The sequence below is a fragment of the Sphaeramia orbicularis genome, chromosome 17 (genome assembly GCF_902148855.1).
Source record: "Sphaeramia orbicularis chromosome 17, fSphaOr1.1, whole genome shotgun sequence".
In the NCBI taxonomy this organism is placed as follows: Eukaryota; Metazoa; Chordata; class Actinopteri; order Kurtiformes; family Apogonidae; genus Sphaeramia; species Sphaeramia orbicularis.
In genome coordinates this window covers 31,918,243-31,946,075 of record NC_043973.1, presented here as the reverse complement: position 1 = coordinate 31,946,075, position 27,833 = coordinate 31,918,243, and the positions used below count along the sequence as shown (strand labels likewise).

The following is a 27,833-nucleotide window of genomic DNA, read 5'->3' as shown; positions in this document are numbered from 1 at the left end:
AGTGAGTGTATAGCTTCATGTTGCATTATGGATGCTATTCTCAATATGACCACCAGGGGAAAACATGGCGCTATTACTTGAGCCGAACGCAGCCCTGCGTAAAAGCGCCGCACTACGACACTCCTGAACATCCGCTGCTGTACCAAGGAAGGAGCACTTCCCTTACTCCTGCACCGAGCTGTACTATTTTAGCTTTCAGAGTTTGGCGGCAGCTTCGATAAAACTTCTCCTATGAGCATATTTGTATGAACATGTTTGCCCCTTTGTGACAGAGTAAGGCTCTATTTTGCTCCATTTCCCAGCCTTTTAGTGCGACTAGATAGTAAAGCTAAGATAGTGCTAGCTAACGTTAGCTGTCAACAAACGACTGTTTTTGTGGCGGTGTGTGACAGATGTCCAGATCAGCTATGTCTGACAGATGATGGGCTTCTTCTGACCTGGGGAGCTCCTTATCTAGTCACCGTGTGATGGACAGAGGTTGTTCTAATCAGTCAAGGTCTAAAGGTCGCAGTGTTCTGTTACAAGAAGAAAATAATGAATTTGACCGTATTTATGTAACTTTTTTTGTCCCGGTTTGACTGAATATAACCTTAAATACAAAATTGTAAATCTAACTTTGATCATTCTAGTGTGTCACTGGTTGAGAATGTAACACATTTCGTATTTGTGAAGTAAATGCATGACTTTTTTTTTTTGTGGTTTTAGGGGAAAGAACAATGCTTTACGAGACCACAGCTAACCTATAGATATGATAGAATACAGTGCAGCAAATGTCTGTCTGTCTAAATTCAAAGTATTTAGCAAGATACAAAAAAAAAAAAAAAGCATATTTCTAGAACAGATCTTTTAAGATATTTAGAAACCTCTATTTATCTAGAACTCAGGACCTATCACTAGATTGATTATTAGTAGAATATATGTACTAAAAAATACACATATTCTAGTTATTTATTCTAGGTAGTTATTTATACTTATTAATTCAACTGATTTGTTGCTGTAACATGTAGCCACTGGGTCTTTGTCATCTACAAATGGGTTAAATATAAAGAATTCTCTGGAACTCCTTGCCACCGGATCTCAGAAACATCACTTCACTCCCTCTTTTCAAATCCAAACTCAAAACGCATCTGTTTAGGATGCCTTTCTCTTTGTGAACACAATTGCACTGTCCAATTTTTAACCCACCTTTTATTTTTTACTCTGTTTTATTGCTTGTTTTTATTCTCCTGTTTTACTGTACGGTGTCCTTGAGTGCCAAGAAAGGCGCCTATAAATAAAATGTATATTATTATTATTATTATTAATAATTCTCAAATGACTTGAAATTTTTTTATTGACAATAATAACCTTTCATAAACTAATGAGTTATTATTGAATGTTTTCAGGACTGGCTCCATGCTTACATATTGTCATTGCTGTTAAAGTTGTTTAGTCAACTTAAGGGCCATTTTTCTCTTTGTAAAAGAGTTTCACCTAACTTCAGTGAGTAAATATTTTGTCAGCAACACCTCTGAGTATGAGCAATATGTACAATTCTAGTAAGATTATTCTTTTAGTCAACCTTTTAGACAGTTATAAAATAATCTGATAAATTGTGTCACATTTCTGTTAAGTGTCTTAGGTAGCTGTTTCTGGTTGTCTCTCAGAGAATGGAGAATTCGGAGACTAGTCCAACATCAGCACCCCTGGCAGCACCAGACAGAGGCATGGCACAACCCTCAGACCACCCTGGTCAGCTGTCCGAGTCAGCCAGGTCCTCCAAGCACAGGGAGCACCCGGCCAGGTCACCAAGGAGACGACGGGATACGAAGAGGTCACAGCGACGGGGGGATGGTCATGAACAGCTGCTATGGGAGATTGAGCGGCGCAGGTTACCAGGCCAACACGAGCACTTGAAGCCCTCCAGCTCTGTGACCGACACAGCGGAAAGCTCTCCTAAGAGGTTTGCACTGCAGGTTGACAGCTGGTCAGCCTTGGCACTAGCACCACTCTGCTGCCCCGGACATGAGGTGATAATTTCTTGACTTGCTTCTTTTTCCTCCTCACAGGAGAGCCCACTTTCTTCATGGACCGTACCCAGCCACTCACTTCGGACCCAAAGCTTGTATACTTCCCAACCCAACTTCAGTCATGTAAGCATGTGGGTGATGAGTGAGTGACTTGTGTTTACATACTGACTGTGGCATGAGCTGACAGTATACTGGACATTGGAGGGACATTGACACGGAAAAGCATGTTTAACTCTGAGATAAGATAAAATAAGTCTGATGTGATTGGATGTTGGAATGGGACAGTACGCAGAAGAGGCTACAGATAGCACTCACCTCATCTCTGAGTGGGTTTGGGGTTGATCTGAAATCCAGATTGTCTGACAATGCCTGTCATCTGCCACTCTGAGGAAAAGAAACAGAAATGGTAAAAGAGAAAAAGAAGAACACAGTTATAGTTTCTTAAGTTTGGAATTTGGACCTTACTTTGAGTTGATCATTGACTGCGGCTGTTTGTAAATGAGCAATAATCTGCATTTTACGTAGATAACAGTTATCACGATGGAACTGGAGCTTTTCTAGACCTAGAAAACTCAGTAGTTTGAAACATCATAATCAGTACTTTTCATGAAGTCTGATTTATCTAATTGGTTTTGGTAAATTCGTTATATCTGTGTCTTTGCGTTTATAATGTGTTCTTGGCAGACAATGTTGCATGTTTATGTTTGTGTACTGACTTGTGTGTATGTCTGTCCCAGGCACATCCAGGACCCTGCCAGCCAGCGGCTCACCTGGAATAAACCTCCGGTCAATGTTCTCGTCATCAGGAAAATTAGAGATGAAAGCCTTGTTGAACCTTTTAAAGAGCTTTGCAGGTTTTTAGTCGAGGTACAGCACCACAACCTCTGTGATAATATGTAACGTGAAATAGAGTCTGATGTCTCTTATGCAATAAGAGCTACAGATCTCTCTGTTGAAAAATCATTTTGTTGTCTTCAGAGGAGTTAAATATTTCATTTCATGCACTTTGAGGTAGAAACTCTGCATTTTTAGCTAATTAAAATGTATGACTGTCTTACTCCTATTTAAAGAAATGTTCCTACTTAGTAATTTTCTGCTGTTTTGTATCTAATACTATGAGGCATTTTGCTTGTAGTTATTCTTTCAGCTACATTTGGATCACAGACTGCACATCTGAGGAAGTGACAGGTTTTTCTTAATCAGTCACAGTTTTGTCCTTGGCTGGTAATAAATTAAACCTTTGTTTTTAGCGAAGAACAGAAAGTACACTGAACATTTGTAAGACTGAAGAACAATGGATCTAATGCAAAACTTTCAGGAAGTGGTCCAGACATGTAGGTGAAAGTTACAGTCTGGTGTCTGTATACACTTACCACATCTTTTGGCCACATGTTTTCAACATAAACTGTGCTTTGTGTAACAACACTGCCAGAGTAGGTCAGTTAATTTCAGTCCATAGACACAGCCATCACATTTAACTGAGGGTTTGGCAGAGATCACCAGATTTCTTAATGTTTTGGTCTCTTTCACTGAAGTGTATTTGTTTGTGTATTAGGAGAAGCAGATGATGGTTTATGTGGAGCGCAGAGTGGCAGATGATGCAACACTGTCAAATGATGAGGCCTTTGGCTCCATTCGCAATCAGCTCTGCACCTTCAGAGAGGGTGAGACTCCTCTGCACATCAACCATTCACTTTATAAAAACTTCAAAACTTCTTTATATCAACAGCCAAAGTGAATACAGTGACATTTGTCCGGCAGGACGTATTGGAAATCCCTGCAGTTCATTATCAGATCAGTGAAAAGACACAAAAGGTCAAGACCTCAAATAGAAAAGCTAAACAGTGAGCACTCTGTGGTTCATGCTCCTCAATATTTACATAAATGAAATAGCTGATGAGGACCATTAAAACTTCCTAGTTCCAGTTCAGAATTCTTATTTTAAGGCCAGTATGCAGCTTTTTTTTCTGCTATTCAAATAGTTGTAGTAATGGTTACATCTATTACTCTTCAAAATCCTTCTCATCTCTTCAAAAGCCACTATTCTGCTTCTGTTCTGCTGCCTTTTGGTTTTCTTTAGATGTATTCTTGGCCACATATGGTCATACTCTTTTTAATTATCATTAAAATCCAGGTGGCTACTGGGACATTTTCTCCCTTTTTGACAGAGAAGTCCAAAGCACACTTTGGAATGATGATATTTTGTATTGTTTGATTTTTATTTCTGTGTTAAACTGAAAACAATTATTTTTATATGTCTGTGGTATGATCCCTCTGCAGGTTATGATGATATTTCAGACTGTATTGACCTGATCATCTGTCTTGGTGGAGACGGGACGCTGCTCTATGCCTCCTCTCTCTTTCAGGTAATCACATTTGACTGTTTGATTACTTCTGGTCAGTAATACTAACTTCCAGAGGGCATTTAAGAGTAATGAACCTTTCCCTCCAAATGCTGTGATCTGATATCTTAAAATATGAAATGCACTTTAATGTGTTAGTCGTATCCACTGTTTGCATTTTGGTAAACCGATGACCTCTAGTTCATGACTGTGGTCCTTACTGCAGTCAAAAGACTAAATCTCTATCAAAAGTTTCTGATTTTGTCCTACATGCTTTGTCTCTCTGCTCCATAGGGCAGCGTCCCACCAGTTATGGCTTTCCATCTCGGTTCTCTTGGCTTCCTGACACCCTTCAAGTTTGAGTCGTACAAGACAGAGGTGGCCAAAGTTTTTGAAGGTAAAATAAAATATTATACTTTATAAAGCCCAATGCCAACTTTTTTTCTCTTTTGAAATGTTTTCACAAAAAATGTTCGTGCTCGTGTTTTCTTTTATGTGTGTGTTGGTATGCAGGTAATGCAGCCATCACCCTGCGTAGTCGTTTGAAGGTGAAAGTGGTGAAGGACATGCTTCAGAGGACAGGTCAGCAGTCTTACAGCAGGGAGCAGCCGCCACCGCAGCAGGAACACAACGGACTCCTTCCTCACAGGCACACCAACAGTGAGGCCGGCAAGGTCGCCTTACAGCTACAGGTGAGGGCGGACAAGATCTATCGTGTTGGGCATGTGCAAGCTGTGTTAAAATACTTAATGATCTAAGAAACTGCAGGGTTGACCACCTCATTTAACCTCTGGTTTGTTCTCTTGTCATCAGATGTATTTGTGCTTATTGCGCCGTAGTGGTCATTCACTGATCGTTTTTGATTCTCTACTTTTAAGACAGGAGCTCTGAGTTGCCAGATAACTTTACATTAATCCATTATTTTAATGGAAATGTGATTTTCTCTCTGGGACCTGTAATATGTCGCTGACCTTGAGTAAAGGAAATCTAATCCAGTCTAAACTAGAAAAGCACTTGGAGAGCACAGGCCTCCATCAAGGCAGACCCCCCCCCCCCCCCCCCCCCCATCACCACCAAAATTTAATCATTTGTTCCTTGTGCCAGTATCAACATTTCCTTAAAATTTAATCAAAATCTGTTGATAACTTTTTGAGTTATCTTGCTAACAGACAGACAGACAGACAAACAAACCCTGATGAAAACATAACCAGTATCTGTATCTGTGTTCTGTAAAACAGATACATTGTTTTATACTCAGCCATGCAGGTCAGTTTGAATGTGCTGACTGTTTTGATGAACTTATTCCAGAAGGTAAAATCAGACCTAAATGTATGATTTAAGTGTTTAGAATTGAGCATTTTGACATAATGTCATACATGTGTATACATATGCATCACTAAGGGGAGTAGTGAGTTACTCTGCAGGTCTCTCATGAGTCAAAGAAGGTATAGCATTTCTTCTACACTGGTGAGACAGATTATGAAGCCTATGAAGTCTGATTATGTGATGTTATCTGTGTTAAGTTCACCATTTGTTGATCCACGGTTCAGACTAAATTGTGATAGTTCTGACCTTGTTGGGTTGATTCCAAACAGATCTTTAGTGCAGCTACTGACAACACAGATTGTACAGAAAGTGGATGCGATTTGTGGTTTTAGTCCGGCTGTTTTCAGTCTAAAAACAGAGCTACACTAACAGAGCTATAATGTAAACTACTCAATTCTTTGAACAACTTGGATGATGCAGCATGTTAGCATTATCTAAGACACAGCATGATTTTGACCCACTGAGTTTTTGTTTGAGAAAATTTGATGACGCCATAATACAAAAGTGTGTAAATAATGAACTTCACACTTTATTCTGTGACTGATACAGTCTTTGGAGACATAGTATTATAGTATTGGTGGTTGTGGTAGCTGTGACTGCACTCTAGTTCATAACTTCCCCATACTGTAGATCGGTTGGAATATCTATACTACATTTAATCCTTTTTATTCAAGTTTATTTCCTCTTTTCCAAGATTTCAACACATAAGAGACAACTTAAATTGTAGGGAAAATAAAAACAGAACTCTTCTTCTTAAGGTTTCAGCATGCATCAGTTTTATCGCAGTAAATGCAGAAAATGATTCTGTGGTCTTGTGTCATTTTATGTTAAAGCTGTGTTTTAAATGCTATCTCTATTAGGACTCTACTTTGCTTAATCTTCACACTTTAGTAGATCTGGTCAAAAACACCAGCAGTAATGTTCAAGGACTTGTACTTTCTGATGTTCTGTATTTCCTGGAATGATTTGGTCATGAGGCGGTGATGTGGGTGTGTATGTCAACCCCGGCACGAAGCTGTAAACCTTAAAGCAATGACATAACTTGAAATTCTGAATGTGCCTCTTGGCCTGTGGTCTCCTGAGAAGTCAGATTTCCTTTCATCCCAGGTGTGTTTATACGTGTGTACATGTAGACAATGAACATCAGCTGGGTTGTCATGGTGACAGTCATAATAAAGCTGCTGGGCAAAGATACGGGAGAGAAAATAGGATGTTGTGAAGTTCTTTTGAGCCAGTTGCTATGGAGATTGTGGCGTCAGTGCAGTTAACGCCGAATGGATATTTAATGAGCTCTGACGCTCTCGGTCTGACACACTAACTAAATAACATGCCAGAATGTTATAGTCATACACATACACACAAACACACACATGCGCATAGACACACTTCGAGTGAGTGCAGCAGTTTGTCATTTTTAGTGCAGACCTGGTGTCTTTCCCCGCTCCCCTGGGTTTTTCGTCTCATCGATAAAAGACAGTGACAGATTGTTCTCGTCTCAGAACCTGAAATTGACCCCACATTACATCACGTCTGCTTCGTCCAGCAGGATGTTTGCATTCTGCTCAACTGACGTCAGTACATCTGCCAGTCATCACTCCTCGGTGCTGCAGTGTTCAGTGATGGTCTGTGTGACTGACTGGAGTGTGGAACATAATTTGTATGCTGTTTGTCTGCACACCAGAATTTTTCTCTGCTTTTTGTTTGGAATTGTGCTGCAATGGTGGCTGATTCACTGTCTGTGAAGGCAAGAAGCATAATGAGGACTGCCCAGTCACAGAGAAGAGTAGGAACAGAAATGAGTTAGAATGCAGTCCAGTTAGTCCACACCACTCATTAGGGTCCATTATTTTTCTTTTAATTGTGGTATCATTTTAGTTTCACTTTAATAATTTTATTTTTCAACAATAGCTTTTTTTGTCACAAACTCTTCAATATACTTTAATGAAATTTGAAGGGTATGGGTTAATTTCATTGTAGATAGTGCCACCATGTGGCCATTTTGCAACATTATTATAAATGCAGCTTTGGAAATAATTCCTAGACCATTTGTGACTTTATGTATGATTCAATGTAACATGCCTTTTGATATTTGTTCTTGGAAGATGACTTGTCTCTAGACTGTTTTTAACATCAATTGTTCTTAATGTATATGTTGGCTATTGAGATATAAATTTATGTCTTTTATTTAAATACAGATTATATGTCTATTCAGATTGTGAAGTGAAACTTTCATGTGTCCGCTGTCAGATTTTTGTCTCACATTTAAAATCCTTGTTGGCCTTACAAGTCACATTCCCACTTCAGGTGGGATACATTAGGCAGCAAGTCAGCATTTAGCTGCTAGACTTAAATTGTTTGAAGCAGCAAAATGGGCACCGTGAGGATCTGAGCGACTTTGATGAGGGCTAAATTGTGATAGCATGAGGTCAGAGCATTTGTATCTGCAGGTCTTGTTGAGTTTTGTTGAGATCTTCAAACAAGCCTCTGTGGGAACATAACATTTACCACCTACCTAACACTGTGTAGGTTCCTCTTTTGCAGTGATAACCGTTCTGATCTAATGCGTGGACTCTACTAGACCTCTGAGTATGTGCTGATGGGAGCAGCAGATCATTTGATGTGGTGTGGGCTGTCTTACAGGACAGGATTGGTTTGTCCAACACATTCTACAGATGCTCTATTGGACTGAGATGAGGGTTACCCTCTCATAGACCACTGTTGGTAGAGTACTCTGTTTGATCACAGCAATAGGTACAGCAATTATTTCCAAAGCTGTGTTTTAAAACTTTATGGAACACAACAGGCATAGTTTGGTTTTTTTATTCTCTATTTTGGGAATACTGATGTAATGTATGTGTCATAAATTCAGATATTTGTGCTATAATCAGTGTTGATTTTATTCTATTCTCAGTACTTGGTGTATCTGTGTGTGTGCAGGTGTTGAATGAGGTGGTGGTGGACCGAGGCCCATCCTCTTACCTGTCCAATGTTGACTTGTACCTTGATGGACGACTCATCACTTCAGTGCAGGGGGATGGTAAGTCATTTCTTACATCACAGCTGGTCCAATTTCATGTAAGTGTCGCCTTCGTTTGCAGCTTATTCTTGATACTTCTCCAGTGGTACTTAATGAACAGTTCACTTCCTTCATTTGTGTGTCTGGAGTTGTTTGACAGAGTATGGGGTCATTGTGCTTTACTGCTCTGTCCTCCAGGTGTCATCGTGTCCACACCCACAGGAAGCACCGCATATGCAGCCGCAGCAGGAGCCTCCATGATCCACCCCAACGTACCAGCCATCATGGTCACCCCCATCTGCCCACACTCACTCTCCTTCAGGCCCATTGTGGTCCCTGCTGGAGTAGAGCTCATGGTAAGAACTAAGGAGAATGTTTTTGTGTGTGCACAACAGGATTAGTTGTTTTCCTTCACTGCGGGCTGTATGCTAGGGACATTTTTAACCTTTATTGTCATTGTTATTTTCCATGATTTCTGTTCGTCTTTCACCAAGCTATAGTAGTCAGTTTTTTTGTATTTAGTCTACCTGAGCCAAGGACATTAGCTCACTAAAAATTTGGGAATTTAACTCAAAAGAATGTATCCCTCACCCACATCAGATCACATTGTCCCCTGATGCCAGAAACACTGCCTGGGTGTCATTTGATGGCAGGAAGAGACAAGAAATCCAGCATGGGGACTGGTAAAGTTCATTAACTGTGGCTATCAGTTGTGATTCCTATTTCCTCAGCTGGAGTTACAAAAACCTAACTGTGTTTTCCTTTCCACAGTATTAAGATCACCACATCCTGTTATCCCGTGCCCTCTATTTGCTGCCATGACCTGGTGTATGACTGGTTTGAAAGCCTCGCTCAGTGTTTGCACTGGAACGTACGGAAAAGGCAAGCGAGACTGGCAGATGTGTCAGATTCATCAGACACTGAAAACTGAAGACGCTTCCTTCAGCTGAGTTTAACAACGTTCAGCCAACGCCCTTCAGCAGAACAGTGAGTGAGGAGGAGGGGGACATATGGTCACCATGCAAACATTTTCATTAAAGAAAATTTGGACTGTGATAAAGAGAGCATGCATCTACAGCCAAAACAGTGTTTATTGGTCCTATGAGAGCATGTACAATGAGCATATTGTGTGAACAGTTCTTACACTGAGTCATACACTGTAGCAGCTGAGTCCAGTCCAGTACAATCACACTGTAGTTTATCTGAAGAACGCATGCTTCTCCCCAGGAAACGGAGAAAAAAGCAGCCACTATGTAAGTGAATATGAATAATCTCCTGCAATGTGAAAGATGAAAACAACATAAACCTCTTGTAAACTGCTTCATTTCTTTTTGAACCTAACAACTTACTCATCAGTTAGATAAGCGATGAAATGCTTTAGGATAATGTAGTAGTATTACGTGACGAAATGCGCATTAATCAGAAATGAAATGATAGAAAGGTTGCCATTGAACCTGGGATTGTAAATTTGTACATATGAGACTGGAAGAGAAATGTATTTAATGTCATATTTATGTGATATTTGTATATTTTCAGGATGTATTTAGAAAGACTTGCAAAAGCCACAGCAAACTTGAATTCATTTTCAGTCAACCAAGATTATTTTGCTCTAAAAGTTGATTGTATCATCATATAGTTCCGAAATGCAGAAAGGTCGCCACAGATGTTTTTGTCAGTGAAATATTTTGGATCAATGTTGAATTTTACAGCAGATCGCATGTAGCACTGCAAAACTACGTTGGATTGACAGAGAGACATTCACCAGCTGTCTTATTTTCACAAGCCTTAAGTTAAGTTAAAATAAATTCCAAAAGGCCAAAAATAAAGCCTTAAAACCTCACATCTTTTGTTTTGTCAAATATGTGTGATTACAGTTATTAGATCCAACTAGTCTTTATTCATCTTAATGTAAATCTGCTTGTACAGTTGAAAAAATGACAATTGTGTAAGGACTGTCAACCTACAGGACTGGATGGAGTCAGTGTCAAAATTAAGGATAAAATCAACTGTTGTGTTTTTTCCATGTGTACAACTAGGGGGCTGCCTTTCACTAAGTAGGAGTCCAGAAGATTTGATGTTTTTACTATGCAATATTCTGGATGTGCTATTTGACAGTTATGAATTATCAGTTGGTCACTGCTTAAAACTGGTGATAAACATGACTGCTGCTAATGGAAGTGTTGGAAAAAAAATTACAGCATTCACTAAACATGTTAAAATGTATGACTGCACCGGATTTTTAGTACCTGCTCAAAAATACTTCAACTGAATTGTTAAAAATGAAAATCAAACCAACACCAGACAAGCTGTTTTTCCAGGGAAAGAATCAAAATACTTAAATGCTTTCTATATTTTTATTGCAATGATAAGATACAGATATATTTCCAGACATCCAATTTATTAAATTATACTCTAATATTGCATGAGACAGTCTTGAGAATGATATCGATCCAAATGTGGACAACTATGTGATCAAAAGACACATTTTTTTTGACCAGAGATAAAACATAGATGTTTACAATTTCACTTTATTTCCCCCAGAAATGTGCGGTGAAAAGCAGCAGCATAGAGAGTAATACTACAATATACAACAGACCGATACTGTGCAACAGTCAAGAACAATTGGAGATTTTTTTTTCTCTTTTGTGACATGGATATACCAGTATTTGGAGTACAGAGACTGGTGACTCTGCAGACGACAACAGGACACAGAGATGCACTTTGCCCATTAGGGAGCCAAAAAAAAATATACTCGAAAACAACAAGAGCACGAGAAGGTTTGTAGATCAGAAAAAGTAGAAGATACAGAGAAACAAAAGGCTAAATGCAGTCTAGGTGACTTTATATTTAGGTAAACAAAGGGACATTTTTGTACAGAAAGCAGCGTGGATTAAATGAAAACAGTTTGTGTGAAAGATGGCCACATCAGATTAGGTGGGAAACGGCAGGTTGTTGTCACGGTTACACAAGCCACTGGTTTTATAACCTCAAGTTAATGACTGACCGTTTTCAGTGAGAAAAAATACAGATGTGGCCACATGGCAAAACAAAAATTCTGACTGTTAATTCTATAGAAATTCTTGACACTGTTAAACTGATGATCGTACAAAAAACAAAAATGACAATCTGGGGAATACAAATGAGAACTGCTAATACAATAGAAAAGAAAGAAAAAGATGTTTTTTTTTAATAATTCCTTAGACTAAGTTTGTATATATTTGATATATCAATAGAATTCATATATAAATGATACATTTCTATGTTTAGACTTAAATATAATCCTTGCTATGGCTAAAAAAATGCATCTAAAACATTTCTAGTCAGAAGGTAATGTGAACAAACAGTTTGGACCTCGGTCACTGCAGCAGCACCACCTGCCTGAGTGTCAGAACAGGACCTCAGCTGCCAGTCACAGAGCTCAGACTGGGATCTGTGGTTGTTCTGGTCAGTGGAACTGGATTTAGAGTGGAAGCGCATCCACTATTTCCACACATGACGGCTTGTGTGTGAGTACGCAGGACGCTGTCAGCTCAGGATGCGAGTGTAAAGCGACCACTCTTAATAAATGGTTTCATTGAGACCAAAAACATTTGTTTAGCTACACACTAACAATGTTGTGCTATGCCTTATCTGTTTATTTAGGGTTTTTTTTCCAAAGAGGTGAAAGGAGTTTGATGCAGATACAAAATGAAACGATGAACAAATGTAGCAAAACCCCCTTCGCTCACACTCGCCGCTCCATATTAAATCAGCATGCATAACATTAGTAGTTGTGTTTGGCACTAGTTTGCTTTACTTTAAATCTGGTTCAAATAGACAGTAAATCTGTGAACTCTGTAACTTCTGACTTTAGTTGTACAACAATGCTGCATTCTTTTTTTAAAAAAGAAAATTAAGTACACCAGCTGTGTCCCATTTACTCCTAAAGACGACTTCCACGTTGTTAAATATGAACAAGACTTCAGACTGTAGAGAACTGCACTATGATCATGAGCCAGTCACAAAAACGTGTCAAAATGGTCAAGTACCTTAAAGAGCCACGCTGTAACGCTCTCCAAACTCTCTACCCAGCCACAATACGGTTGACTTTAGGTTTCTTTGAGGAAACTACAGGATTTGGTCCATCCGGCTTATTTGGGGTTTCAGTGACAAAGCAGACATGCTGGTCAGTTTGCTCTCAGTGCTGCCTGAGAAAGCTATCAGACTCGCTGGCATTCAACAGGGTGTCAAGTGTGCTCCTGGCAGAGATGGCTCACCGAGTGTTAAAACGGCAAAAAATCTGGGGGGGACGGGGGGTTCTGTTAAAAAGCCATAAACTACTGTGATTGTACCAACAATGCAGAGACAACAATGAAACCAAAAGGAGGAGGGGGGACACACACACAAGATCCTCATGTACTGGTCAGTTTAGTATGAATCTGTACCTAAGATCTGTATCTGACCCTAAGGACAAGACATCAAACTGAAGACAGGGAACATAAATAAAACATGAAACGATCTGAGTTGAAATGATGGCAAGAAAAGCAACTTGACGACATGAGAAACTACAAAAACAAACAAATAAAACCCCTCGACTGGGGCTGTTCATGTTCTGGTGGGCACAAAACAGCCAAAGGTGTTTTTGTTGACAACTTCCTCAGGCAAACAGGTCCGGTGGCAGTTTTCACTTGTATGAAACATAAATAACGTTGGGGTGAGAGGAGTCCAATCCACCATAAGGCTTCTTTTCTTTTTTTTCTTTTACGTTTTCCCCCATTGTCATAGCCGTTTCCTTTTCACTGTTGTGTCTGTCGGTACTGTTTAGTGGAAGATCTCAACAACAAGAGATGGAGCCTGTGCACGGCCACGGCCGAGACTGGACTGGCAGGTCCTGGGATCACAGGAGGAAGGGAGGAAGGACAGAGGAAAGTACAGAGTGATGGCATTGGAAGAGTTTATGTTTCAACAGTCTGGGGTTTAGTCTCACTCCCACTGCCCTCTTTCCTCTCTTGCGTCTCCTTGTCTTCCTCCTCCCCCTCCTCTTCCTCCTCCGTGTGCTGCTCCAGCTCCTCCCTGGTGATCATCTCAAAGTCGTTTCCGTTGCTGTGCTGCGAGCCTTCGTCTTCCCTTCGGTCGCTGTCTGTGTCTGAGTTCCGTTCTCCGCCCGTTTCCTCCTCCTCTGCTTCTTTACCCTCCTCCGGCCCCGCCTCTTTGCTCTCTTCGTCCTCATCCTCCTCCTCGTCGTCTGCGTCCTTCTTCTCGCTGTCTGATTTCTCGTCACTGTCCGACTTTTGGGCCTTGATGGAGGCGATGCTGTCCCCGGACTTGTCGTCTGCCTTGTCTAAGGCTTTCTTAGAACTGCTTCGTGGACCCTTGTATTCATGCGTGTATAGCGGCCTGAAGGAGTCGATGAAACCCACATCTGCTGTCAGGTTGGGGAGGAACCAGAAGTGGTGGCGTCCACCAGTCACTAACCAGATGATCAGGAAGAGGATGCAGCGGGCTGTGGGGACACGTCAAAACCAGTCAGCTCAGAATGGTCAGAACCAGTCAGAATGTAACTCCAGATAAACCTGATGACTCAAAGTTTTTCTTATGGGTAATGAGGGGTCATGGGTAGACATGAGAGACCCCCCCTTTCTACTAATGTCAGCCTAGTTGCATAAGTTCTGGGCCAGCATTCAATTGGAGGTGGTTGACCTTAGAACTACACCACACCATTAAATCGTTGTAAATGCCACTTATGTTTGTTTCATGTGCCAGTGACAATGTTAGAAAGGTGCATGCCAAACACATTGTTGTCATGCTGTTAGCGGTTTGCCAGTGATCATTACTTACAAAAGCTACTAATTTCTCACATCACTGTAAATGTCAAGCATATCACTGGTTTCAGACAGAGCTGAATGACAGGGCCAAAACATCACATGACAATCTTTTGAGGTAAAATTCCAATTCATGACGTGAATCACAATTTTCTCACCTCTTATAAATTACAGGTATTTTCAACCAAACCATAACATATTTTCCTCTTGTCTCTGGAGCCTTACGCTGTGTGAGGGCTTTTTGTTGTCGTTATCCATATAGAAAATTCTGCCATTTTGGACCAACAATATTACAGTACTGACAATATGTAGATGAGGTAAACACTACACATTTTCTTAACTGTACGTACATTTATGACAGCTGCAGTGTCTCATTCATTACCTAGACACATTTGTCCTACTGGAGATTTAGAATGAATCCATTATGCTTTTACACACCAAGAGAAACCAAAAACGTCTGTTTAAATCAGACTCGGTGCATGTCAGAATACAGAAGGCAGACCTCCAACTCATAGACTTACCCAAACATTTTAGCGTGGACAGATGCTGCAGTATGACGACAAACAGACTTGAAATAAACGCACCAGCCTAGCAACGCTGATACTCTGTAAAATACTGTACTTACACTGATCAACAGGCCATTTAAAATCTGTCTTAACAAGGTAGTAACATTGTGACAGCATTGTTTCTCTTGACAAGTAGATCATATGCAAAATTATGTCTGATCACGATCAAAGATTGTGAGATCATCTAGGCTTATTTTGAGAAATTATACTGTGTTCACAATTATTAGGCAAGTAAGTGATTTAACTGTACCATTATTTCTATGCATATTTCCCAAACTATATAAACTTTAGTGCTTATTGTGTAATCACTCAGGTTATACATGTTATTGGGATGTGTGTTACCTACAGTGATTAACACCCATGTTAAAGTGTATATTATTATTATTATTATTATTACAACAACAGGGTTCCTACAGGTTTCTACAAGTTAAATTTAAGACTTTTTAAGACCTTTTTAAGACTACTTAGAACAGAATTTAATGCCCATTTCACAGACATACTAGCGAAAATTTGTGACTCCTAGAATTTAGGAAAATGTATTTATTTACGCCAGTGCCTTGATTCCCACTGTTCCGAGTCATTTCTCATCAGGATCTGCAAATGTAGAGATAATTGGTTCCTAATTTCAATATAAATTGTCTGGTTGCAATGGGTGGAACTGAGTCAACTAACATTACTTTCTTTGCAGCTCTGAGATTTCCCAGACACATTCAAACACATTAGAATGAACAAGTTTATGGCAACATAATTTAAGACCTACCATATCAAATTTAACACCTTTTAAAGACTTTTTGAGGTATTAAATGAAGATCTGTAAATTCAAGACTTTTAAGACTTTTTAAGACCCAGTGGGAACCCAGAATTATTATCATCATTATTATTATTATGCAGCTGCTTTACTTGAGGTGCACTGGGCCAAAAAAAAGAAAAAGGTGCAGCTCACACTGGAATGTCCAAAATTGTCTTGAAATTGCTAAACTACTGTTAGTTTTGTTTACAAAGCCTGAAGAATTGATGTGTGTGACTGATGTGAACTTACCAACAGCAAGGAGCAATATACTGGCCACAAAGCAGCCGGCTGCAACACTTAGATAGTACACTCCCACGCGCATTTCTGCTGGCCAAAGTGGGAACAGCGTGGCTGCTATCACTGCAATGACTGAGAAACAGAATGCAGACCCACAGAGATGGTGTGAGTACAAAGAAGTCGAATCAGTCTCTAACAGATAACCTTCCATTCATTTCTCATTCAGCACAGTTTCATTTATTATTTCATAATCTTTGTCTCACCGAGGATCAGTCCCATGGCAAACGTCTTGAAATGAACAGGATCATAAATCCACACATATACCTACAGGAAAGAGGTACACTGTTGGTATCCAATGTCACAATCTCTATGATAAACCGTTCGTCTTTATAGAGATTCACCTCATTTCCATCCAGAAACAGCTGATCCTCATGGGGCTCCAGTTTAAACTTCTTCTTTACCTCTTTCTTCTTTTTAGGGGTTCCAGGACTGTCATCCTGTAATATTACAAACAAGATTTCTATTACTATGATAATAGTATTTCCTTGAGTGATAAACTGATGTGTTGGTCACAGAATATGGTCAAAATCTAACAGTAAGTGCCATTCATTTTAAGTCTGTTTCATTGGATTGTATTGATATGCTGATTATTGTGTTTAAAAAAAAATCATAAATAACTTAGAACAGTCTAGGGCACAGGTGTCAAACATGCAGCCCGGGGGCCAAATCCGGCCCGCCAAAGGGTCCAATCTGGCCCCTGGGATGAATTTGTGAATTGCAAAAATTACACTGAAGACATTAACAATCAAGGATGTTAAAATAATTTTAGCTCAGTTCAATCTAAAGTGGGTCAGACCAGTAAAATGCTATCAAAATAACCTATAAATAATGAAAACTGCAAATTTTTCTTTGTTCTAGAGTAAAAAAAAAAGAAGTCAAATTACACAAAAATGTTTACATGTACAGACTAGCCTTTTACAAAAAATATGAATAACCTGAACAAATATGAACAATCTGAAATCTCTTAAGAGATGTATGTGGAATTTCACCAATATTCTGTCTGTTATTAAATGTTTTGTGTATTTGTAGATTCACTGTGATCTGTACGTTATAATGCATATGTATAAATTATAAACTGAGGTGTAATATTGTTGAAATTGCACTATTTTTCTTAAAAATTTTCAGTTTGTTCATATTTGCTCATGTTATGTTCAAGTACAGTTTGTAGAGGTAAACATTTTCATTATGGAAATTTACTTTTTTCACTCAAAAACAGAGAGAAAACTTGGGAGATGACATTGTTTCTAAGTTCTTATCCTGTTATTCATATTATTTTACTGGTCCGGCTCACTTCATGTCATACTAGGCTGTATGTGGCCCCTGAACTAAAATGAGTTTGACACCCCTGGTCTAGGGGCTTGTTCAGACTCCCGATTAAAATCCTTTTTTTTTTGCCATCCAAAATGAAAATGTGAGAAAAGTGAATACAGCATTACATCCAATATGATTAACTGCAAATTACAATGAAGACAGTCTGTCTTTAAGATCTGATTAGAGAATTACGAACAGTTTGCATGCATTCTGAACAAAGCCTAAAGATCCGTCACTGTTTGCACTTTAGCCGGCACAGTTAAGTCAACATTAGCCCATTTCCTGTCGGGTTAAAGGAGTCGATTTGATCAGCTGGGTCAAGGCAACTTTGACTCGCCATTAAGCAAACACTCAAGACTGCAATCAGCCTAGAGGAGCCTGTGCTTGTCATTTATATTGTTTAAAGTACCTTTTTTTTCTGGGGCGGTTACAGCTTTAAACCCTGATTGCATGTTGTAATGAAATCATCATGTTAGATTTTATCAAACACACCAGACATTATGCCCAGATAGGAAAAGTACACATGTAAATAAAAAATGTTAAGTAGCTGTTTTGATTTTGCAAAATAGCAAGAGTTTCATTCTTTCAATAAAAAAAGATGTACTCATTTATTTCTGGTCAGAGCGTCAGGTGTTGTGTCATCCCGCTGGTGGTCACCTACATTCTTGTCTTTCTTGCTTTCCCCAGTTTCAGACTCCTTCTTCTTCTCTTTCTCCTTCTTTCCTTTTTTCTCCTCCTCTTTACTGCTGTCACTCTTGATCTTCTCTTTGTCTTTGTCTTTCTCCTTCTCTTTCTTGGTGTCTTTCTCAAGTTTTTTCTTCATTACTTTGAGAGCTCGATGGAAAAACTGTTTCTTTAGGAGCCTGCGGTGGGAAAAGAAAAAGTGGTATTGTAACACTATGAACACTGATGTGCTTGGAGCTGCAGTCTGACCGTGCATTGCAAGTCTGATGGAGTGACTCGGTCCATGAGGGGAATGTCAAATGAACAAAGGGAACAATCCATAAGTTCATCTGATATAGTGTGAAATGTATGCGTAATGTTTGTCATTGATGTCTGTTTAACTTCTGCTTCTGAGGGACTGATGGCTCATCCTGACCACTGTAATTTCTGGTAAGGTCACTGTTTTTTCCTTTCAGCCTTCACCTAATATCTTTGCCAGTATCACCACTTTAGATACCAATGTTTAGCAGCTGTGAAATATGAATTATACTTCCATTTAGGGGAGTTTAGAAGTTATAACACATAAGCTTAAATTCACTCATAGCATCCTATATTTACATCCTGTTTTTGTTTATATGCCAAGTACATTCTTCCTAATTACACAACACATGTCACAAAAGACCACATTTGTTGTTGAGCAAGCAACAGGTTGTCTGTGTTGTCACTCTGCCACAAAAAGTCAAGAATGTACGACTCCACAATGACCTAATCTGAAACAGTGACCATTGTAACCAACTACAGTATTTTATTATGCAGTCTGATCGCAGCCTAAGATCATTACAGTTTAAATAAGAGTGTACAGATTTGTGTCACATACAGCTTAATCCTTTGCAAAAACTAAAAGCAGCTTTACTCAAATTTACCTTTCCTGTGAGGAAACATTTTACAAGTGTTCAAATGTACAGACATGTTGTTCTGGAAATGAAAATGGGTTTTTCTCCACAGTATTAAAAGCCCTTACAGATTGTGTTATGCGCTAACCTGTTGCAGTAATCCACCACAGATTCCCTGGTGGTGAAAAGCGCCTCCTCTCCTTTCTTTGCCTTGGCCCACTTGGAGTCCAGTAAACAGTCAACTGCCTTAGAAGCTGGTAGGGACACACAGATGACCATTAACAGTGATTAGCGGTGCAAGCCTGTCCCTAGTCTGAGTCTGTATTAAATGAAAAATTGAGCCTCATTACACATATATGTTTTTCTCAGGTTGTAATTAACCTAAAACTGAATGTTAGCACAGATGACAGCAATACACATTAACCAAATCAAACTATGCTATTATTGGGAAAAAAAGATGATGTCTAAAACTTGTAGTGGCTTCAGGTAGCGCTGGTGGGCTAACAATTGTAGAGAGACCAATATTATTATCCAAGGTTGTGTGTTGTTAATGAGGTGGTCTCTCAGTTACATGTAATTCCACCCACTACTACTGAGTAAACAGCACTTCCCAAAACTGACAAATGGATTGTCTATGCACAGACAAGACAAATATAAAAGCTGTGTAGAAGAATCATGTCTGCAAATGAGACTGCAGAGGAAACCTTTGAGAAAGATTCTAATCAGACAACTTTTTTTGTAGCCACATACTGTATATAAATAGTGGACAGAGGAACCATGTTGTCACTTACTGTTTAATGAACTATTGTTTTGAAGCCAGCTATTTGTGTTTGACTGCAGCCATGTTGGCTTTTTTGGAACTGGAAGTGACAATATTTGGACCAAAGGAACAAAGCTGTGGGAGCATGAGAGGTCAGAGCAATCTACGAGGGGTCACAGCTGAGCTAATGTTAAACGCTTACTTACTGATTTGGTAAAATGGTAAAACTCCATCAAGCACTGCGTAACAAAGTCGTTTTATTTCTTGTTAGTACAACCTTTTAGCCTAGACAGTCGAGTTGTCTCTCAGGGAAAAAAAAAAAAGACTGACTTGACTGTCAAAGTCAAGTCAGACATCGCAGGCAAGTGAGCTGTTGTGCACACCTGCCACTTAGCGCTTGACATAGCAGATATCAAAGCCTTGTATTCGACCTGAAGGGTTGTTAACTGAAGGAGAATTTAATGATGAACCACACGATCACTTATTGGAGGTTCCAAATAAAACAAGACCATGGTGAGTAGTGGACATTTAAGAGCCTGGTCTTTTTGGAGCTGCATACAATGGTCATCAGCTGTATTACAATATAAAATACTTCCACATTGGCTTAATTTTGATGCCCTTAAGTCCTTCCCCTTGACTTTAGTCCACCCAATTTATCTGATATAACTAAACCAAATGAAAAATGCTTAAATCAACTATTTTCATCATCCAAACTTAATCCATTTGTTGTTGTTTTGCCCCAAATTACAAAGATGAGCACTAACCAATGAAGTAGTCCACTCGGTGGCCCATCATGTTTGTGGACTTGGTGGGGCAGTTGAAGCGGAGGTACTTGGCCACTGCCTTTTCCTCCTTGGTGGGCTCACTCACCTCCTGCAGAGCAAGGGAAAAACAAACACATAACACACATAGACACCATCACAGTGAGTATTTTCATCTGGGGAAAGCGAGTGTGTATGTTTTTTGGGGTTCATAAACAGATGGGGATTAACAGCTACATACTACTCACATAATACTTGAAATCAGTCACACATTAAAAAGATTTGTTTGACCATCCAAACAAATGGAGTACCTGAGATGGCTCAGGTATCTAATACATTGTTGATGTATGGCTCCACATAATAATAATAATAATAATGATGATAATAATGGATTAGATTTATAAAGCGCTTTTCTATGAATGCATACTCAAAGCACAGAGGATCCATTATTCATTCACTCTCACATTCCCCCTCTGGTGGTGATAAAGTACATTTGTATCCACAGCTGCCCTGGGGCAGACTGACGGAAGCGTGGCTGCCAATCTGCACCTACGGCCCCTCCCACCACCACCACCAAACATTCATACACCAGTGTGAGTAGCAGCACTGGAGGTAAGGAGGGTAAAGTTTCTTGCCCAAGGACACAACAGCACATGGACAGAGCAGGATTCGAACCACCAACCCTTCGGTTATTGGACGACCCGCTCTACCATCTGAGCCATGGCTGCCCCATAACACATATGTTTATTGTTGAATCAGTACAAGGACTCTAGTGAGGCTAAATCTTTTACTGACTGGGTCCTGCTTCATACAACATCTGCACTTCCTGTGAGCCAGTGAGGAGCACTGTACTGCATGCCAACAAATGGGGAACGAGAGCGTCAGCACAATGAGATTCAGTCTTGCTTTATCCTGTCTGACTGGCTCTGGGCAGCAACCTGAGGAAGACGGAGCCCCTCAAACAAGCCTTTGTTTCAAGAGGCAGGTATCAGTCACAGAGTAGTCATATGAGACCCCCACACGGAAAGCCTCCTGTCCCTGTTTATATGATATACCTGGCCAGACCGCATAAGGATTAACTGCTCAGTCGCTCTCTCATTCTGCTGTGCCCACACAGCAAGCAGATCTCTCAGGTCAAAGTTTGTGACTGAAGACTTATTATAAGCTCCTGGACCTCAAAAGCAGCATGCAAACAATTTTGGCTAGTACTGTAATAAATTTAAACCTGCAAGTTAGGTGAACAGCTGATGCAATGGACTAATTTAACTTTTAACAAAGGAAATACCAATTATGTAAACTGTCAATGCTAGGAGAGGACATGCCTCTTTGGTGTGCTCATATGTGAGATAAGAATGCGTGTCATTATGCAACCGAGTCCAACATGGAAGAGATCAGCTCAGTTTAGCTGTACTTTGCTAAGACATGTAGATATGAAGCCCTGCTTTGTAGAGGTCCAAATGCAATAGGTAAATGGGACACGTGGAGCACTTCTTTGTCCTCCCGTCAGTAAACACAGTGAAGATCTCCGGCAGTTTTTTAAACTGTATTTAACTTGCTAGTGCATCCACTGAAGCTGAACTTGTCAACAGTATAAACAGACACTAGATCATGAGTTTTCGCAATTATTAAGATAGAGTTTAAACTTTTATTTCAGTGTGTCTCAATATATTTTCATTACGATATAGCTATAGAACTAACTTAATAGATATGGGTAAAGTTTTAAAACCCAAAACATGAAAAAGTTCAGTGATGTTTCATTTATAACCATTGTGTGAACTGTAGCTAAAACCAATGCTCTTTAAAGCGTGTGGAACCACACTGGATCGCTGCTGCCTGCACAGAAAACAACACAATCATACATCATGTTAACTCATTTCCATTAAAATTTCCGCAATTTGGTGCACGTTATGTAAACACGTCTGCTTAGAGCTGACGCAACTTAGCCAGCAAACCTTTATCGCTTCAACCAGTTTAATCTGAAATTTAAAAAAAAATACAAAAACGGTACGGCTGGACGACCAGCTCAGCAGCAGTATTACAACTCTATCTTCACAGGTCGACCAGGATGTGAGGTATACTGTCTAATAATGCTGAGAACTTGACAGAAAACGTCTTCTTCTGCCCAAATGTTCATATTTGTTGTCGCTAGTCTGCTAATGCTAGCTGCCGTTAGCAATCATCTGTGCTCATCTGCCGCCTGTTAACGGCTCCTTTGACATAATGACATTAACAAACATCCTGCAGCTAGTCATGAGCCAGTGCACTGTTTTAATTTCTTGTCCTTCGACCTGTACAGAAAAAGAACTTCCTAAAAAAACTGCCGGAATTAAATGATGTTACCTGGATCCGTTTCTTATGCCTCCTGCGCTCCGCCATGATCCTCCAACTCAGCTTCTCGGACGTGCACGCGCCTGCGCACGCGTATAGACCTTATAGTATCGCGAGATTTACAAAATCATGCTTGAAAACATGGTTGAAAGAGCGTGTTATTGGTTTTATCGCCCTAGACGTACACTACCATTACTTGGCCTAGTGTTGGGACTTTTGGCTCTTTGAAGGGAGTCGTTCACTGTAAAGAGCCGTTCAAAAGACTGGCTCTTTTATGTTTTTTGCATGATTTTGAAACACCAATGTTTGAATGACTAAATAGGCTACATGTGATGATTGACATTACATTTTAAAGGTGTTTAATTGGCGCGGCAGTAAATATTATCTTGCTGTAAAAAAAAAAATAGTTAGTTCAAATGTGTGGGCTAAATCCATGACATGAGAGGTGACATTAGGAAAATGATGGAATTGGACCAAAAACATCATGGTACATTATGTGGACTAGTCTGTAACCTAAAAATGAAGAAGAAAATAAAACATTTTCTTATGAAATAGCATTTTATTCTCCTCAAAAAAGTACAGTAAATGTGTGTAAACATACGGAAAAAATTGCACAAAACACAACAGTGATTAATCACTGCAATTACTGAAATACCAGAACTATAGCGCAATTCTCAGAACAAGAACAGTATGTGTGTAAACATACAGAAAAAAATGCTCAAACACAAAAGCTATTTAGCATTGCAATTACTTAAATACCTTAACAACTGTAGTGCATTTTCCTTTAGAACAAGAACAATAAATGTGTGTAAATATTCCTGTCCAATGCCTCCCCAGTGACGCTAAATTGACAGGCAGTCAGACACTCCCCTCTTAAAAAAATAAATAAATAAAAATTAAAAAAAATGAACGGCTCTTTACAAAGACTCGGTTCCCATAGTTCATTCCAAAGAGCCGTTCAAAAGATTCGATTCATTCGTGAACATCACATCACTAACTTGTCCTGTTTTAGGAAGGCTATAGTAACTATACACACACAATTCTCTCTCTGCATCTATGTGTGTGCAAGTGGAACACATTGTGCAATATTCCAAATACAAAACATAAATATATTCCAATAATATACAGGGAATACAATTTCAGAAATACAAGACAATTATAAACTAATGCAGATGGAAATGATACAGAAGCACCATGCACTTCTTTAAAGTCAAAATAAATTAGACCACTTAGATAACATTTCATTTGAGGGATTTTTCCTCCCTAATTTGACACAAAAATGAACTTGGACTCTGTTATGACGTCATGGGGCACATTTTTTTTTGGTCATAACTGCATGCAATTGAATGAACTCCTTGTTGGCCCCAAATTTCATGTCATGTGACATAGTCACTAATGCACTGGACATGTAAGTCAAAATTCAGATACAGGATTTTTTTTAGTTTATTTCAGACACAGACATCATACAAAACATGTGGAAGAAAAAAAAAAAGATAAATAATACACATATAAAAAAATCAAATAATAATAAAAAAGAACAACTGTTGTTTTGCTGCCTCTTCTATTTGTTTTATCTTTATGTAAACATGAGCTTTTTTTATCCAATAGATGATGAATGATTAGGCTGAACTTTTAGAGACAACATAGATGAATAGGTGTCCAATTGTGTTTCCATGTGGTGACTGCTGTGCACTTCTGTCAAATGATAAAATAGAGCAATGGCATCAAAAAACACAGGATATGACTTAATATTTTCTTTATCCCAACATTTCAGTAAGTATCCAAGGATAAAAATTATTCTCTTCACTGTCCAAACCAAATCTCAGTCTTCAAAAGGTTCTTTAAAGGCACCATTGTGTTATATGCTGTACCAGCACATTTCTGCAGATTAGTGTATATTACAACCAGTGTTCAACCTTCAGCGAAACAAACCAGCCTGGAGTCAATCATATGGAGCCGGGAAAGCAGCACCTGCAGGGGTGGACAGCTGAGGACATGGGGAAAAAAGCTCATTAGATACATAGATGTACTTTATTTATCCCAAACTGGGAAATTACAGAAAATATTTCAGCTTCAAACTAAAGTTAAGAAAATATTTATTGTATTTCCATCCAAGTGTGGACAGACACTGAGATCCGTTACACCTATGGGGTTAGTTAGTCTCTCTCTCTTTTGGGAAAAACACTCCTCAGCAAAATATTGAGAAGTGAATTTATGCATAAATGTCTTTCTTAGCCATTTTAAAACTATTTCTCTATCTGGTGGTAATAATATAATAATAATAATATAGTATAATGAATAAATAAACTAGATTTTTCAAAAATGTGTAAATTACAACTTTGTTTTGTTATATAAAAACAATATATTGAAATGCAACTTCTTCCAATGTTTTTCAATGTTCTTTTCAGTTTGGACCATAGTAGGCTGACAGTTGCAGATATATGATCCTTCAGCAGACTTACATGTCCCTCACTGAATATTATACAGCAGCATTAAGAGTCCTGTCTGTCTAGACGTGATGCAAATGGGACTTATTACAACCAAATAGTTCAATCAAATGACTTAAACACACCAAAGATAAGGGGACATTTTATTGCTGCCTGATCCTGATGCATATTTATTTTTTTATCAAGTATACACAATCTCACAATCATATTTCTATTTGCACATGAAGCATATATGATATGCATAAGTTAAATTATTACCACACTAGTAAGCATATGCGGTAATAAATTGAGATATGGCGCCTTCATGTGCTTTCTTGTCGAGGAGTGGGTGATGGGTGTGCACACGGGATTAGAACAGGCATTTGAGCAGAGAATTAGGCACATCAAATATCACACAAGCCTTCGAAATGATGCTGTCATAAGTATTTGCTTATTCTTAGTTGCAAAGCTCTGTGGAACCTTAACTGACAGTGAAAGTGGGTGCCAAAGCACGGTGTATATGCAAAGCAGGTGATAGAAGTTTTGCTTTCACCCCTGACCAGAGAAAAAAAAAACACAAAACCTTTTTCTAATTACACTGGTTCAGACCTGAAAGAATGAAGTATCTGAATTGCCTTATATGATCTGGGTCAACGAGTTCTATGTTGTGGAGAATTGATACCCTTTATTCCAGGGGGGTCAAACTCATTTTAGTTCAGGGGCCACATTCAGCTAAATTTGATCTGCAGTGGGCCGAACCAGTAAAATAATAACATAATAATATATAAATAATGTCAACTTCAAACTTTTCTCTATGTTTTAGAGTGAAACAAGTACATTATGAAAATGTTTACATCTACAAAGTATCCTTTCAAAAGATGTGAATAACATGAACAAACTGAAAAAATAAGTGTAATTTAACAATATTGTGCCACAGTTTATCATTTCCACATGTACATTATAACGTACAGATCACAGTGGATCAACAAATACACAAAACATTTAATAATAGGCAGAATATTGTTAAAATTGTACTTATTTCTCTTATGACGTTTCAGGTTATTCACAATTTTTGCAAAATTATACTTTGTTTTAGTGTAAATACAAGAAAATATTTACATTTACAAAGAGAAAAATTTGGAGTTGTCATAATGTATATGTTATTATGATCGTATTTTATTGAATCCTGCCCACTTGAGATTCAATTGTTCTGAATGTGGAATCTGAACTATAAGGATTGTTAATATCTTCAGTGTAATTTTTGAATTTCACAAATTCATCCCAAGGGCCGGATTTGGCCCCCGGGCCGCAAATTTGACACCTGTGCTTAATTCGAAACCAGATGTTGAAGGACATTTCACGTAAACAACAGACCTACATAACGGCATGTCATGTATAGATCTTGGGACATCATTGGCTCATTGTTCTCCGGGCAGACCATTATGTCTGTTTGATGCCAGATTTTTTTTTTTTTTTTAATAAAACCTTTTTACAAAATCAAGCCATTGTCACCAGAGCCTTTTTTACCATCCTCTAATTATCACTTTTTGGTAAATGACAAGAACTCACACTAGCGCTAGTAAATCTTTAATCCATCACACTACTGTTTTTGCAGATGAATCTTTTTAATTTTGATAACTAGGTCAAATGATGTAATGTGTAAACTGTGGACTGAGAAAATCAAGTGCTTTGTTTGACATTACAGAAGTGTGTTTCTGTATTTCAATGGAGACTCACCCTTCAGTCAAACATTTCTAGAGAAACTATACTAACCATGTCTCTGGGATATTTTTATGCACATCATGATGACACTTTACATTAAATAAGAACAGGAAAGCAGCTGAAACCAGCTAAATTAAAAGAAAAAAAAGAAAAGAAAAAAGTTTTTTTTTTTACACTAACAGAAAGAACCAACCTACATGGTGACAAAATAAAGTTATGTTCTATGTTCACACTGCAGATCCTGAAGTTCAATTAAGATTCATTGCTGAAATCTGATATTTTTTAGGTTTGTTCACATTATATTTTAAATGCGGCTGTCATCAGACTCATGTGTGAACAGTCTGTGATCTGAAATGATGCAAATGAGCAGAAGAAGATGTGATGTCACACACAGCACACTGTATTTATGGAAGTAAATATGGATCATGCCTGATTCTGCCTCCTCCAGTGTATCATTGTTATGTCTGTTGCATAAAGAGTTGCATTGCAATGAATAAATCTTACTTATTTACTTACCTACTTGTTTGGTACCATGAAGTAATGGTACTAATGTAGATAATAATGTTCAAAGCGATAATGTGTATGTTGACAGGTGTCTGGATCAACACTTACATTGTACTAATGTTCTAAAAGTGATGTTCTAATGTTCTAAAATACATGTTCCCAGCACCTTACACGTGTTTTTCCTAGTATTTTTTATATTTATTGATTGTATTTATTATTATTATTATTATTATTATTATTATTATTATTTTTATTTTTTTTTGCCACTTACAGGTAAGGAACTAAATATGGTAATTTCATTGACCTTGATTTTCTATA

The 27,833-nt window shown here is 38.6% G+C and overlaps 2 protein-coding genes across 3 annotated transcripts; one reads left to right on the top strand and one right to left on the bottom strand.

Annotated features, from left to right (window-relative positions):
• The first annotated feature begins 143 nt into the window (after window positions 1-143).
• On the top strand, window positions 144-10,533 carry nadkb (NAD kinase b). 2 transcript variants are annotated; one of them, XM_030161151.1, is made up of 12 exons: window positions 144-273; window positions 1,614-1,942; window positions 2,049-2,132; window positions 2,747-2,876; window positions 3,565-3,673; window positions 4,290-4,375; window positions 4,646-4,748; window positions 4,865-5,043; window positions 8,615-8,714; window positions 8,892-9,049; window positions 9,294-9,376; window positions 9,465-10,533. In XM_030161151.1, the coding sequence occupies exons 2-12, from the start codon at window positions 1,650-1,652 to the stop codon at window positions 9,622-9,624; spliced, it is 1,485 nt and encodes a 494-aa protein (XP_030017011.1). In that variant the 5' UTR covers window positions 144-273; window positions 1,614-1,649; the 3' UTR covers window positions 9,625-10,533. The 2 variants fall into 2 exon arrangements, with proteins under 2 accessions (XP_030017011.1, XP_030017010.1); XM_030161150.1 differs by having other exon boundaries at window positions 150-273; window positions 1,649-1,942.
• A 500-nt stretch (window positions 10,534-11,033) lies between these two features.
• On the bottom strand, window positions 11,034-22,950 carry sec62 (SEC62 homolog, preprotein translocation factor). Its single transcript, XM_030161152.1, has 8 exons — window positions 22,876-22,950; window positions 20,539-20,647; window positions 19,163-19,268; window positions 18,120-18,321; window positions 16,489-16,584; window positions 16,351-16,411; window positions 16,100-16,219; window positions 11,034-14,175 (listed from the first exon to the last, which is right to left on the bottom strand). Exons 1-8 carry the CDS (start codon window positions 22,909-22,911, stop codon window positions 13,628-13,630), a joined length of 1,278 nt encoding a protein of 425 aa, XP_030017012.1. The 5' UTR covers window positions 22,912-22,950; the 3' UTR covers window positions 11,034-13,627.
• Between the last annotated feature and the right edge of the window lie 4,883 nt (window positions 22,951-27,833).

Excerpts from the sequence above, each read along its gene's own strand:
- sec62 (XM_030161152.1), bottom strand. The coding sequence starts at position 22,911 with ATGGCGGAGCGCAGGAGGCATAAGAAACGGATCCAG. Across the intron at positions 16,220-16,350 it reads TGCCATGGGACTGATCCTCG|TCATTGCAGTGATAGCAGCC; the intron begins GTGAGACAAAGA and ends TCTGTTTCTCAG. Across the intron at positions 14,176-16,099 it reads TATATTGCTCCTTGCTGTTG|CCCGCTGCATCCTCTTCCTG; the intron begins GTAAGTTCACAT and ends GTGTCCCCACAG.
- nadkb (XM_030161151.1), top strand. The coding sequence starts at position 1,650 with ATGGAGAATTCGGAGACTAGTCCAACATCAGCACCCCTGGCAGCACCA. Across the intron at positions 2,133-2,746 it reads CCCAACCCAACTTCAGTCAT|GCACATCCAGGACCCTGCCA; the intron begins GTAAGCATGTGG and ends TGTCTGTCCCAG. Across the intron at positions 8,715-8,891 it reads CACTTCAGTGCAGGGGGATG|GTGTCATCGTGTCCACACCC; the intron begins GTAAGTCATTTC and ends TCTGTCCTCCAG.